General features: G+C 48.4%; 1 protein-coding gene across 1 annotated transcript in view; it reads left to right on the plus strand.

The window, feature by feature from the left end:
• The window catches only part of LOC311100550 (ubiquitin carboxyl-terminal hydrolase 54-like), a gene marked incomplete at both ends in the record, with an annotated part of 43,722 nt that overhangs the window by 9,371 nt on the left and 21,699 nt on the right, over positions 1-12,652 (plus strand). The window contains 13 exons of the mRNA XM_084141457.1: positions 1,189-1,294; positions 2,394-2,540; positions 2,763-2,912; positions 3,146-3,320; positions 3,494-3,651; positions 4,042-4,154; positions 5,712-6,098; positions 6,153-6,325; positions 6,565-6,759; positions 9,059-9,080; positions 9,635-9,924; positions 10,079-10,288; positions 10,780-11,058. Of these exons, the coding sequence (XP_083997583.1) occupies positions 1,189-1,294; positions 2,394-2,540; positions 2,763-2,912; positions 3,146-3,320; positions 3,494-3,651; positions 4,042-4,154; positions 5,712-6,098; positions 6,153-6,325; positions 6,565-6,759; positions 9,059-9,080; positions 9,635-9,924; positions 10,079-10,288; positions 10,780-11,058 (2,405 nt within the window). The remainder of the gene's footprint in view (positions 1-1,188; positions 1,295-2,393; positions 2,541-2,762; positions 2,913-3,145; positions 3,321-3,493; positions 3,652-4,041; positions 4,155-5,711; positions 6,099-6,152; positions 6,326-6,564; positions 6,760-9,058; positions 9,081-9,634; positions 9,925-10,078; positions 10,289-10,779; positions 11,059-12,652) is intronic.

The following is a 12,652-nucleotide window of genomic DNA, read 5'->3' on the forward strand; positions in this document are numbered from 1 at the left end:
GATGTGTGTGTATAGTACAGTATGTGTTCTTGAGGATGTGTGTGTATAGTGCAGTGTGTGTTCTTGAGGATGTGTGTGTATAGTGCAGTGTGTGTTCTTGAGGATGTGTGTGTATAGTGCAGTGTGTGTTCTTGAGGATGTGTGTGTATAGTACAGTGTGTGTTCTTGAGGATGTGTGTGAATAGTGCAGTGTGTGTTCTTGAGGATGTGTGTGTATAGTGCAGTGTGTGTTCTTGAGGATGTGTGTGTATAGTGCAGTGTGTGTTCTTGAGGATGTGTGTGTATAGTACAGTGTGTGTTCTTGAGGATGTGTGTGAATAGTGCAGTGTGTGTTCTTGAGGATGTGTGTGTATAGTGCAGTGTGTGTTCTTGAGGATGTGTGTGTATAGTGCAGTGTGTGTTCTTGAGGATGTGTGTGAATAGTGCAGTGTGTGTTCTTGAGGATGTGTGTGTATAGTGCAGTGTGTGTTCTTGAGGATGTGTGTGTATAGTGCAGTGTGTGTTCTTGAGGATGTGTGTGTATAGTGCAGTGTGTGTTCTTGAGGATGTGTGTGTATAGTGCAGTGTGTGTTCTTGAGGATGTGTGTGAATAGTACACTGTGTTCTGTTCATGATGATATACAGGTAACTGCCAAAATAATGGAAACACTTGAGTAAATGAGGGATACAAAGTATATTGAAAGCAGGCGCTTCCACACAGGTGTGGTTCCTGAGTTAATTAAGCAATTAACATCCCATCATGCTTAGGGTCATGTATAAAAATGCCCAGTTGCCCATTATTTTGGCTGCCATGGCTCGAAGAAGAGATCTCAGTGACTTTGAAAGAGGGGTCTCAAAGGAGCATAGGGGGTGTCAGTCACCAGATTTCCACCCAATTGAACAGTTATGGGAGATTCTGGCGCAGCGCCTGAGACAGCGTTTTCCACCACCATCAACAAAACCCCAAATTATGTAATTTCTCGTGAAAGAATAGTGTCGCATCCCTCCAATAGAGTTCCAGACACTTGTAGAATCTACTGTATGCCAAGGTGCATTGAAACTGTTCTAGTGGCTCATGGTGGGCCAACGCCCTATTAAGACACTTTGATGGTGTTTCCTTTATTTTGACAGTTACCTGTATGTGTTTGTATAGTTTATTCCAGTGTGTGTTCTTGAGGACACGTGTGTATGTTTGTGTCCTTGCTGCAGTAACCAGGCTGTGAGGATGTTAGAGTGCAGAGAGAAGCCCACGCCCGACATGTTTGGAGAGCTGCTCCGCAACGCCAGCAACATGGGAGACCTACGCAACTGCCCGGTGAGTGTACACACACACACACATACACACACACACACACACACACACACGTGTGCATGCATGCAAACAAAAACACTCACGCATTGATGAACACACATTGACAGCTCTTTGTACTGGCTTGCATGCAGGTGTGTGTGTGTGAGCTTTGTGCTGCTGCCTCATGGTAAAGAGCTGTTGGTGTGAGGCTGTGAATAGATCCAGTGCTGCTCCACACACCCTGCCCCTCTCTGCCAGAGAATCCACACAAAGGGCCTCTTCTCCGGGCAGAGCCTGGCAGCTGGCCCCTTCTACAACCCACCAGCTCTCCAGTCCCCAGTCTCCCTGCTAGTCACACCACCATTATCTTGTTATTGTGAGGCTGAGAGGATCCCTTCACTGCCTGTGATAGTTTTGGCCCTATGCTATGTCCCTTGGGCTAACTGACCGTTTATCCCATAGCCCCATGCACTTCTCCCGGTCCTATTGTGTGTTGTTCAGATGAGTGGTGTGTGTTGCTATGAGAGTGTGTGTGTCCCTTTCTCAGGACCAGGTCATCCTGGCATAATCCCTTCCTGTCAGTACCGGTGCCAGCCCAGTCCAACCCGCTGCCCATGAAGGGTGTGTGTGTGTGTTTTTCTTTGTGTGTGTGTTCTGGCACTCTCTCTGGTTGCCAGGGTGTTCTCAGGCTGTTTTCGAGCCGGCATTGCCAGCCCTGGTGTGTGTGTTTGCTTGTGTGTCTGTGCGTTTGTGTGTGTGTATGTGTGTGCGTTTGTGTGTTCGTTTCTGTGTGTGTGTTCTGCCAGCTCTGTGGTGGTTTGTGAGTCAGAGGAAGGGTCTAGAACACACGGTTCTGAACTCAACAGAACAGAAGGCTACTGGACAAACACTACTCAGCAAACTATCCCCCCTCCCTCTCTCTCTCTCTCTCTCTCTCTCTGTCTCTGTCTCTCTCTCAACAATATAGAGTCCTCTTCTCTCGCTCTCTCTCTCTCTCTTTTTACTCCCAGATTCCAAATAAGATTCCTCAGATTCCTTACAATAATCATTTGAAACCATTCTTCTACTCTTTGAATAATGTTATTATTTTCTGTTTTCTTCTGCCTCACTTCCAACCCTGTAGAGTAACTGTGGGGAGGTGTTGCGTATCCGCCGTGTGTTGATGAACTCTCCAGAGATAGTGTCCATCGGCCTGGTCTGGGATTCAGACCACTCGGACCTGGCTGAGGACGTCATTCACAGCCTGGGCACCTGTCTACGCCTGGGGGATGTAAGAGACGCACACACGCAAACACACACAAACACTTACACACGATGATTAACCTTAGCAGGCTTTAGCTCAGTGGGCTAATGTGGTCTTGATTTCTTTAGATTGCCCAGACAACATACCTCATACCTATTCTTCTCTATTTTATCCTCTAGTACATCTGATTTCTCACCTCTCTCTTTCTCTCTTTCTTTCTTTCTCTCTCCTCCTCTCCCTCTCCCCTAGTTGTTCTACCGTGTGACAGAGGAGAGGGCTCGTCAGGCTGAGCTGTACCTGGTTGGTATGGTGTGCTACTATGGTAAACACTACTCCACATTCTTCTTCCAGACTAAGATACGCAAGTGGATGTACTTCGACGACGCTCATGTCAAAGAGGTGAGTCAGTGACTGAGTGAATTAGTTAGTTAGATAGTTGATATGTGTGTTATCTAGAATTTACCTGTATAAAGGATATCATTAATGAATAGAGTGAATAGATACTTTATTGTCCACTTGGTTAGAACGGAAATTCATCGTCCCTGGATCTTTGGGGGTTAAGTGCCTTGCTCAAGGGCACAACAGTAGATATGTTAGTTAGTAGTGTGTGTCTGTGTGTGTTATCTCGATAGATCGGTCCTAAGTGGAAGGATGTGGTGGCGCGGTGTATAAAGGGTCACTACCAGCCTCTATTGCTGCTCTATGCTGACCCCCGAGGGACGCCGGTGGTATCGCAAGACAACCCCTCCTCTAACCCCCAGCTGGACCTGCACTGCAGCAAGGCTGGCTATGACAGCGAGGACTCTGGTAACCTTTAACCCCTGACCTCTGACCTCTAAACCCTAACCCTGACCCTCACCCCAAAACTCCTTAAGCTTGACACTTACCCTAAAACTCTCTCTCTTCTCCTTTTCTGTCTGTCTCTCTCCCCCTCTCTCTGCCTTCCTCCCTCTCGCTCTCTCTCTTTCTCTCTCTCTCAGGGCGGGAGCCCTCCATATCCAGTGATACCCGTACAGATTCCTCAGACAGCTCCAGCCACCGAGCATCTCGAAATCGCTCTCTCCACCAGTCAACAGGCAGCCACCTGTCCAATGATTCGCAGACCACCGTGGTCGGTAACCATGACAGCGGCACTCCTGTACACAGTGCAGACGCAACAGGTGAATTACATAATGTTACAATACCACTTCAGTAACATATCTGATTCAGCAAATGATTAGTTGATCAATTGAATCAGGTGTGTTAGTGCTGGGCTAAAACAAAAGCCTGCACACTCTATAGTCCTCCAGGATCAGAGTTGGAGAACCGTAAACACAAAAACAATCTAACCACCCTCTCTATCTATCTATCAGACTCAGTAGCAGAGGCTCCCCCCCGTCCACCCTCCCCGACCCTGCAGCAGGGGGACTATAAAGAGACAGCTGTGTTCCTCCTCTCCTCTCGTCGTCCCATGTCGTCGTGCTCTTCCTCCCATGCCGCCTCCTTTACCTGTTCCTCCTATCCCGTCTCCTCCTCCTCTTCCTCCCGTCCCATGTCCTCTTCCTCTTCCTCGGGTATAGGGGGGTCTGTGCTGGGATCTGAGGCAGGGGCCGTGGGGCCTCACTGGGAGGATGAGAGCACTAGCAGCGAGTCCAAGTCTAGGTGGGTGCTACTGAACATAAACACACATTTATACTGACACATACAGTGCCTTCGGGAAGTATTCAGACCCCTAGACTTTTTCCACATTTTGTTACGTTACAGCTTTATTCTAAAATGGATTAAATAAATACAAATTCTCAGCAACCTACACACAATACTCCATAATGACAAAGCGAAAATAGGTTTTTAGAAATGTTTGCAAATGTATTAAAAATAAAACACTGAAATACCTTATTTACATAAGTATTCAGAACCTTTGCTATGAGACTCGAAATTGAGCTCAGGTACATCCTGTTTCCATTGATCATCCTTGAGATGTTTTTACAACTTGATTGGAGTCCACCTGTTGTAAATTCAATTGATTGTACATGATTTGGAAAGGCACACACCTGTCTATATAAGGTCCCACAGTTGACAGTGCATGTCAGAGCAAAACCCAAGCCATGAGGTTGAAGGAATTGTCCGTAGAGCTCTGAGACAGGATTGTGTCGAGGCACAGATCTGGGGAAGGGTACCAAAAAATTTCTGCACCATTGAAGGTCCCCAAGAACATAGTGGCCTCCATCATTCTTAAATGGAAGAAATTTGGAACCACCAAGACCCTTCCTAGATCTGGCCGCCCGGCTAAACTGAGAAATCGGGGGAGAAGGGCCTTGGTCAGGGAGGTGACCAAGAACCCGATGGTCACTCTGACAGAGCTCTAGAGCTCTAGAGCCTGAATGCCAAGCGTCACGTCTGGAGGAAACCTGGCACCATCCCTACGGTGAAGCATGGTGGTGGCAGCATCATGCTGTGGGGATGTTTTTCAGTGGCAGGGACTGGGAGACTAGTCAGGATCGAGGCAAAGATGAACGGAGCAAAGTACAGAGAGATCCTTGATGAAAACCTGCTCCAGAGAGCTCAGGACCTCAGATTGGGGCGAAGGTTCACCTTCCAACAGGACTACAACCATAAGCACACAGCCAAGACAACGCAGGAGTGGCTTCGGGACAAGTCTCTAAATGTCCTTGAGTGGCTCAGCCAGAGCCCGCACTTGAACCTGATCGAACATCTCTGGAGCGACCTGAAAATAGCTGTGCAGCAACGCTCCCTATCCAACCTGACAGAGCTTGAGAGGATCTGCAGAGAACAATGGGAGTATCTCCCCAAATACAGGTGTGCCAAGCTTGTAGCGTCATACCCAAGAAGACTCAAGGCTGTAATCGCTGCCAAAGGTGCTTCAACAAAGTACAGAGTAAAGGGTCTGAAAACTAATGTAAATGTGATATTTCAGTTTTGTCTAAAACTGTTTTTGCTTTGTCATTATGGGGTATTGTATGTAGATTGATGAGGGAAAAAACAGTTTAATCAATTTTAGAATAACGTAACAAAATGTGGAAAAAATCAAGGGGTCTGAATACTTTCCGAAGGCACTGTACTTCCATATAGTCCAAGTCCATGTGAGTGTTACACAGTAGAAGGCTTATATAACAAGTGTTGTGGTAAAGTTTGTTCTCCTTGCTTGTTACAGTAAGTTAACCTTTTACAGTGTTACCTGCTATATGTTTGACTCTCCAGTTCCTCTGGTGGTCGATGTTATCGGCCGGCCTGGAGGCCACGGAGGGAGGCCCTGAACATCGACAGCATCTTTACCCGCCAGAGAGGCTCTCCGCTGGGCTACAGCACCCTGCCCGGGCCCGGTCTACCTCCAAAGCTCCATCAACACTGTCCAACTAACATGCCTGATCTGCAAGGGGCAGGAGAGGTGGCCTGGGGTGTAGGGGGCTTGGGGGGAGACACTGAGGGGGTGGCTGGGGTGGCAGGGAAGCCTGGGTTGCTAGGCAACGGTACGGACTGCCCCCCTCCTCCTCCCCTGTTGAGAGGGGCGGAGCTTCAGCCTTGTCTGATCCAGAGAATGGAGAGTGGCTACGAGAGCAGCGAGAGGAACAGCAGCAGCCCTGACAGGTACACACACACACACACATCATGGCAGCGCAATGTGTTTTGTCCTTGTTGTAGTCTCACAGAGTTTCTCTCTCTCTCTCTCTCTCTCTCTCTCTCTCTCAGGGAGGTAGGTCAGAAGCGTGTGTTGATGTCTGGTCCATCGTGGCGCTCGGTGCCCAAGTCTAAGAGCACCAGTGCCATCCTGCAGGAGCTGCCAGCACCTAGCTGGGGCAGGAACAACAACCTGGGTGTGTGTATATATGTGTGTGTGATATGTAATGGTGTCAGAGTGGTAGAGTGTATGTGTGTGTGTGTGTGTGTTTGTACAGTAATTATACTCAAAAGTTTGTTTCTCCCACGTTCCTGTGCGTGTGTTTGCATACGGTGTGTGTGTGTGTGTGTGTGTGTTTGCATACGGTGTGTGTGTGTGTGTTTGCATACGGTGTGTGTGTGTGCATGCGTGTGTTTGCATACGGTGTGTGTGTAGGCGCTGGCCGTAGCGAGCTGGATGAGCTTCAGGAGGAGGTGGCGAGGAGAGCGAGGCAGCAGGAGCAGCAGAGGAGGAAAGAGGCAGAGAGAGAAGCTGCCCTGGGCTTCAACCCCAGACCCTCTAAATACATGGACTTAGACCAGCTGCAACACCAGGGTGAGGGCGGGAGGGTGTGTATGTGTGAGAGGGAAAGTGTGTCACCATGACTTGACTGTCTGTTCCTTACACGTCCTCCTTTGGTGGCTGTCTGTCCCGTCCTTTTGTCTTGTCAGGACGCTAGAGAAGATACTTTTTGTATTGCCTCATTTTGGGTGTGTTTATGGATACCTACTGTGTGTGTATGTGTGTGATGCTATAACAGTGTATAGAAGAGTTTTCTCGACTCCCTGGTCTTGGAGATCTACAGTGTGTGCAGGCTTTTGTTTTGGCCCAGCACTGACACACCATCACTGGGTGGTTAATTTATTAATTGAATCAGTAGGGGCGTGTGTCCCTGTGTGTCTGGTTGTCTGTCGTTCAACTTCTTCAACACACACACACATCCGCACGCACGCATGCACGCACACACACATAACCTGCGGGTAAATCGGTGGCATTATTTATATGCGATATAATGGTTTTAGCGTTGCATACCAATGTTAATGCTTTAAGCTAATAATAACCACCTCAGTCTGCCTAGCCTGGTTCCATGTAACACATCACATCTAACAACAGGAGAGGAACATCACTGCACTTCTTGCACAGTGCAAGTCAACATTGATACAACTCATTGGGAACCTGCTTGTCGTCTCTGAACGTACCCCAGATTTGATGGTTGCTCTCCTGCTGTGTGTCTCTGCATCTTCTCCTAACCCACTAACACCTCAGACAGCACTAGGGTTAAATGCTGCACAAGCTGATACTAGATCTGTTCTGAAGGCCAGCGTCTTCCCTCGACCTCACGACCCCAGCTCTGCTCTCTCTCTTGAAAACCTCATCTCTCTGTCATTGACTAACCGACGCACGCACACACACACACACACACACACACACACACACACACAGACACACACGCATAAAGGAGCTGTTTGCATGCTGGCCCCCTCATAACCACTCCTCTACTCTGCTTCTCTTTTTTCTGCCTCTCTTTCCTCCATCCCTCTTCCCCCTCTCTTTATATTTTATTCCTCTCTTTATTTATTTCCAACTCTCTTTCTCATTTCCATTTCCAACTTTTGCACTATCATCACGCTGCTGTTCTCTCTCTCTCTCTCTCTCTCTCTCTCTCTCTCTCTCTCTCTCTCTCTCTCTCTCTCTCTCTCTCTCTCTCTCTCTCTCTCTCTCTCTCTCTCTCTCTCTCTCTCTCTCTCTCTCTCTCTCTCTCTCTCTCTCTCTCTCTCTCTCTCTCTCTTTCCATCTCTTCTCTCTCTCTCTCTCTCTCTCTCTCTCTCTCTCTCTCTCTCTCTCTCTCTCTCTCTCTCTCTCTTTCCATCTCTCGTTAACATTCCCAGCTGTGCTCAGCCCCTTGCATGAGGCTAATGCTCATAGTGGATTGGCTGTAGCTGCGTGCATGAGGAGCACTTGGGAACCAATCACACAGGATTTGGAGCAGGAGACAAGAAGCGCCCGTCCACAGGGGCATCTCAGGTACCATAACTGTCCCCTGTGTGTCCCCAAAACCCACCCCAGGACCCTTCTGTGTGTGTCCCAGCTCTGCCTGTCCAAAACAAAAACTAACTCCTCTGTGTGTCGTGGAGTGGAAAGTGTTTCTGCTCTGAGATAGGTGGTCTGTACTGGTCTGTATTTGTCTGTGTTGGTCAATGCTGGTCTTTACTGGTTTGTACTGGTACTTGTTGTGTTGATGGTGAGATATCTGGTCCAGACCTGTCTAGGAGTGGGCTGTAGGTCTGTCTGCCTTTCTGCCTGTCTGTCTGTTCGTGAGGGGCTGATGCTGTGTTGGATGGGAAGTGTACTGTATATGTAGTCAGCAGGGGAAGATGAGGAGAGGAGACTAGTGCTTTCCCCTCATTCTTTACTCCTCTCTTCCATCTCGTTATTTATTCCCCTCTTCCTCTCCTACTATGTCTTGTTCTTAACACCTCTATCTCATTTATTCTTTATTCCCTTATTATTCTTTTTTCCTCTCCTCTATCTGGTTCTTTATTTTTCTCTTCCTCTCCTCTTCTATTGATCAACGTTGAGCTGTGATTAATGGGTGACTGCTGCAAAGGCTGCTGGGTAATTACTGAGCCAGCGGAGATGTAGAGAGTTAATGTGGAGGGTGGTGGATTGTGTTTGTGTGTTTGTGTGCTTGCTTGCTGACTGGTGTCTTGATGATTAAGTGTCTTATAGCTTTATAAATCCTACATTACACAGTCATGAGCCTGACATAAGATGCTTTTATTTCAACATATTTCATTTTAAGTGTTTAAAAAAAATCCTTTATTTATTCTGATTGTGAATGGCTGCTGAGCGTCTCTGATCTGCCCCTTTTCTCCTGTCGCCCAATCAGTGAACAGCCTGGCCCGCTCCAAGTACTGCTGACGCCCAATCAGGAGGGGGAAGAGGTCCGGCCAGCCTACCAGGATGCAGCCCTGGGCCCTGGCCAGCCCTCTCTCTCCTATAGACCCTCCCCCAACCTTATCCCTTTCCACTCATCCCTCCAACCCCCTCCCAGCAACAACCCCCCAGCACAGGTTGAGGAGGGGAGAGAACAGGTCAGGAGGGAGGAGGATGGGGGGATGAGTGAGGTCAGGGGACAGGGACTGAGGAAAGTTGAGGAGGGGGAGCGGGTGAGGAGGGGTGAGGAAAGACAGGGGATGAGGCTGGAAGAGTTGTTACAGGTTGGGGGTGTGTGTGTGAGACCTCTAGGCAGACACCTGGCCATCTCTCTTCCCTCTCTACCTCTCAGACTCTGGGATATATCAGACACACACACTACCCCCTCACACACATATTCACACTCTGACTCCCAACACACACAACCTCCACCCCCACATTCAAACCCTGACTCCTCACACATATATACAAACCCTGAGCCCCCACACAAACAGTCTGACCCTACACCCAACCCCCCCTCATCCCGCAGTCAGCCCCACCCCTCTCCCCCCACCATCTCTTCTGATTGGCCCAATCAAGGTTCTGCCTCCAACACCATCACAAGTCATTGGTCCTCCTGGAGCTTGGACCGCCCAGATGCCGTGGTTACGCCATATGACACACCTCCAGACTGCTGCCTCCCCATTAAGGCACACCTCTCCCACCGAAAATACAACTCCCAGCCTGCCCCTGGGCAGCATGACACCTGTGACCCTGAGGAGGCGGAGTTATCAGAGCTGGACTTCCTTTACCGGGCCAGCCTCCAGGCAGGAAGTAGAGGTACGTACTGTAGATATTGTAGTTGTGTGTATGTGTGTTTATGTTTGAAGTGTGTATGTACAGTAGCTGTGTGTCTAGTGTGTGTATGAAGCTATGTGTGTCTATATAGTGTGTATGATCCCTGACCTCCAGCTTTTACCCTGCGTGTGTCTAGGTGGCAGCCCGGCCGGGAGGCTGCAGTGTGGGGTAAGAGGGCCAGCCCGCTCCCTCACTCCCAACACCAACATGGAGAGGAGTGTGTACCGGACTGACAGCAACAGCACAATTGTCCGCAGTCTGAGCGGCACAGTCATCAACCCGCGTCGCCATCGTCTCACTGCAGCACGCAGCTTTGTGAGTTTATCATACACAAACACCACAGGAGGTTGGTGGTAACTTAATTGGAGAGAACGGGCTCGTGGTAATGGCTGGAGTGGAATCAGTGGAATGGTATCAAAAACATGGTTTCCATGTGTTTGATGCCATTCCATTGGCTCCGTTCCAGCCATTATTATGAGGCGTCTTCCCCTAAGCAGCCTCAACTGACACACACACACGCACTGCTGCACTCCAGTGGTCATGTTGTAGAGCTGCATCTCTGTTTTTACCTCATTTACCTCATCTCATCTGCACTATCATCACACTGTTCTCTTTCACTCACTCACTCACTCACTCACTCACTCACTCACTCACTCACTCACTCACTCACTCACTCACTCACTCACTCACTCACTCACTCACTCACTCACTCACTCACTCACTCACTCACTCACTCACTCACTTCATAATCATCATTATCATCACCCAGTCCTTTCATGACCCCTTACCCTTCACCTCTGGGGCCTGTCCGTCACTGTGTTGTCCCTCCCCCTGCAGGAGATGCCCAATGGCGTGGGGAGTTTCTGGTGTCTGACGGGGGTGAAGCTGACTTCAGACCACTTAAGACAGTGGTCTTCAGACCACTGACCTGCCTCCATATGCATCTACGCTACAGGAACCTCCTAGGGCAGCTCTCTGGGCTCCTAACCCTCCACACTGCTACAGGCACCTCCCAGGGCAGCTTGATGGGGTCCTTACCCTCCACACCATTACAGGAAACTCGTAGGGCAGCTCTCTGGGGTCCTAACCCTCCACACCGCTACAAGCACATCCCAGGTTGGACCTCTAGGGTCCTAACCCTCCACACTGCTACAGGCACATCCCAGGGCAGCCTTCTAGGGTCCTAACCCTCCACAGTGCTACAGGCACCTCCCAGGGCAGCTCTCTGGGATCCTAACACTCCACACCGCTAAAGGCACCTCCCAGGACAGCTCTTTGCGGTCCTTACCCTCCACACCGCTACAGGCAGCTCCTAGGGCAGACATCCGGAGTCCTAACCCTCCACACCGCTTCCAAGGCAGCCCTGCACCTCACCCACCGCCACAATAGGGGGTTGGTCTAGGACCCCCCAACCTCAAACACACACCTCTCCCCACGTCCGTCCCTCAGTGGTCTACTAACCTCCCTCTATCCCCATCTCGCGCCCTCCGCCCTTCTTCAACTATTCAGTCTATGCAGTCATTCTCAGTCCCCCTTAGCAGGAATTACTCTGAAACCCAAAACAACAAACTCACCTAATTACTCTTCTAGCTAGCTAGCTTGTGACTTGCTAGCCTGTTAGCCTCCTAATATAGTCAGACTCTGAACGTTATCCTGCTAGCCTGCCCCTCTTTGGGTCTATAAAGGAGGGAGTAGATTAGCTAGCCTGGTTTAGCCTCTGATCTCCCTGCTTTATCTGCCTCAATCAGAGGTTGCTCTGGAACCTTTAGGTGACTGAAAGATCCACAGGGGGTTACTGATAAGCCACGGCTTCTTCCTTTTTCTTCATGGGCATTTCCTGTCTGATGACAGCACAGCACACCTGGATATGTTGTTTCCACAGGAACCCCAGGACTAGTGCGTACGTGCCTACATAGCTACGTATAGACTGAACTCTAATAATAACTAAAGTCATGTACAGAAAAACGATATATGAAACCTGTATGTTATTAAGACCTTATGGAATGTTCATATTAATAATGATAATAATGAAGATATTGATAACTTTAGTGGTGACTCCTGGTCCTGAATTGAGTGACCTTCACAAGTGTCCAGCTGGAGGTCACCTGACTGACCGTTGTAATGGCTAACGCTGCTCTCCCATTTCTATCGGGAGAAACTACCTTTTATTTTTTTTGCACACCTGATGTAACGTGAGAGAGAGCTATGATAGAGGTAGGGTAATGGAACTAAATTGTAATTTGGGAAGGGTATTTGTTGAAGGGTACTTAGGAAAGTGTACTAGCTTAATGGTACTTGCTGAAGTGTACTTGATGAAGGGTAAATGTAATCTAATTTATTTGAGGCCTCAGGTTAACATGATTGGTTCTTAGTTACTGAGATTCTTTATCTTCTGGACCTTTCAGTTCAGCTCTGACCCTGATGTTACTCAGATATGAATGGTGAAACACTATATTATAAATATACTTTATATGTACTGTATGTATTAGAGATATATTTTAAGGCCATGACATGATATACTTTTATCATGGAAATGTCTCTCATCCTCCAGTTATAACAGGGTTAGTAAGTAACACATTTTATTTATCTGACTTACCCCTAACTGAATAACACTGACATGTCTTGAAAATGTTACGATATGATTTAACCTACTGAACATGTTATGACATAATATGTACATATAATATGTATGTACAGTACATACATAATA

This window comes from Coregonus lavaretus (genome assembly GCF_964263955.1).
Source record: "Coregonus lavaretus genome assembly, chromosome: 25".
Classification (NCBI taxonomy): domain Eukaryota; kingdom Metazoa; phylum Chordata; class Actinopteri; order Salmoniformes; family Salmonidae; genus Coregonus; species Coregonus lavaretus.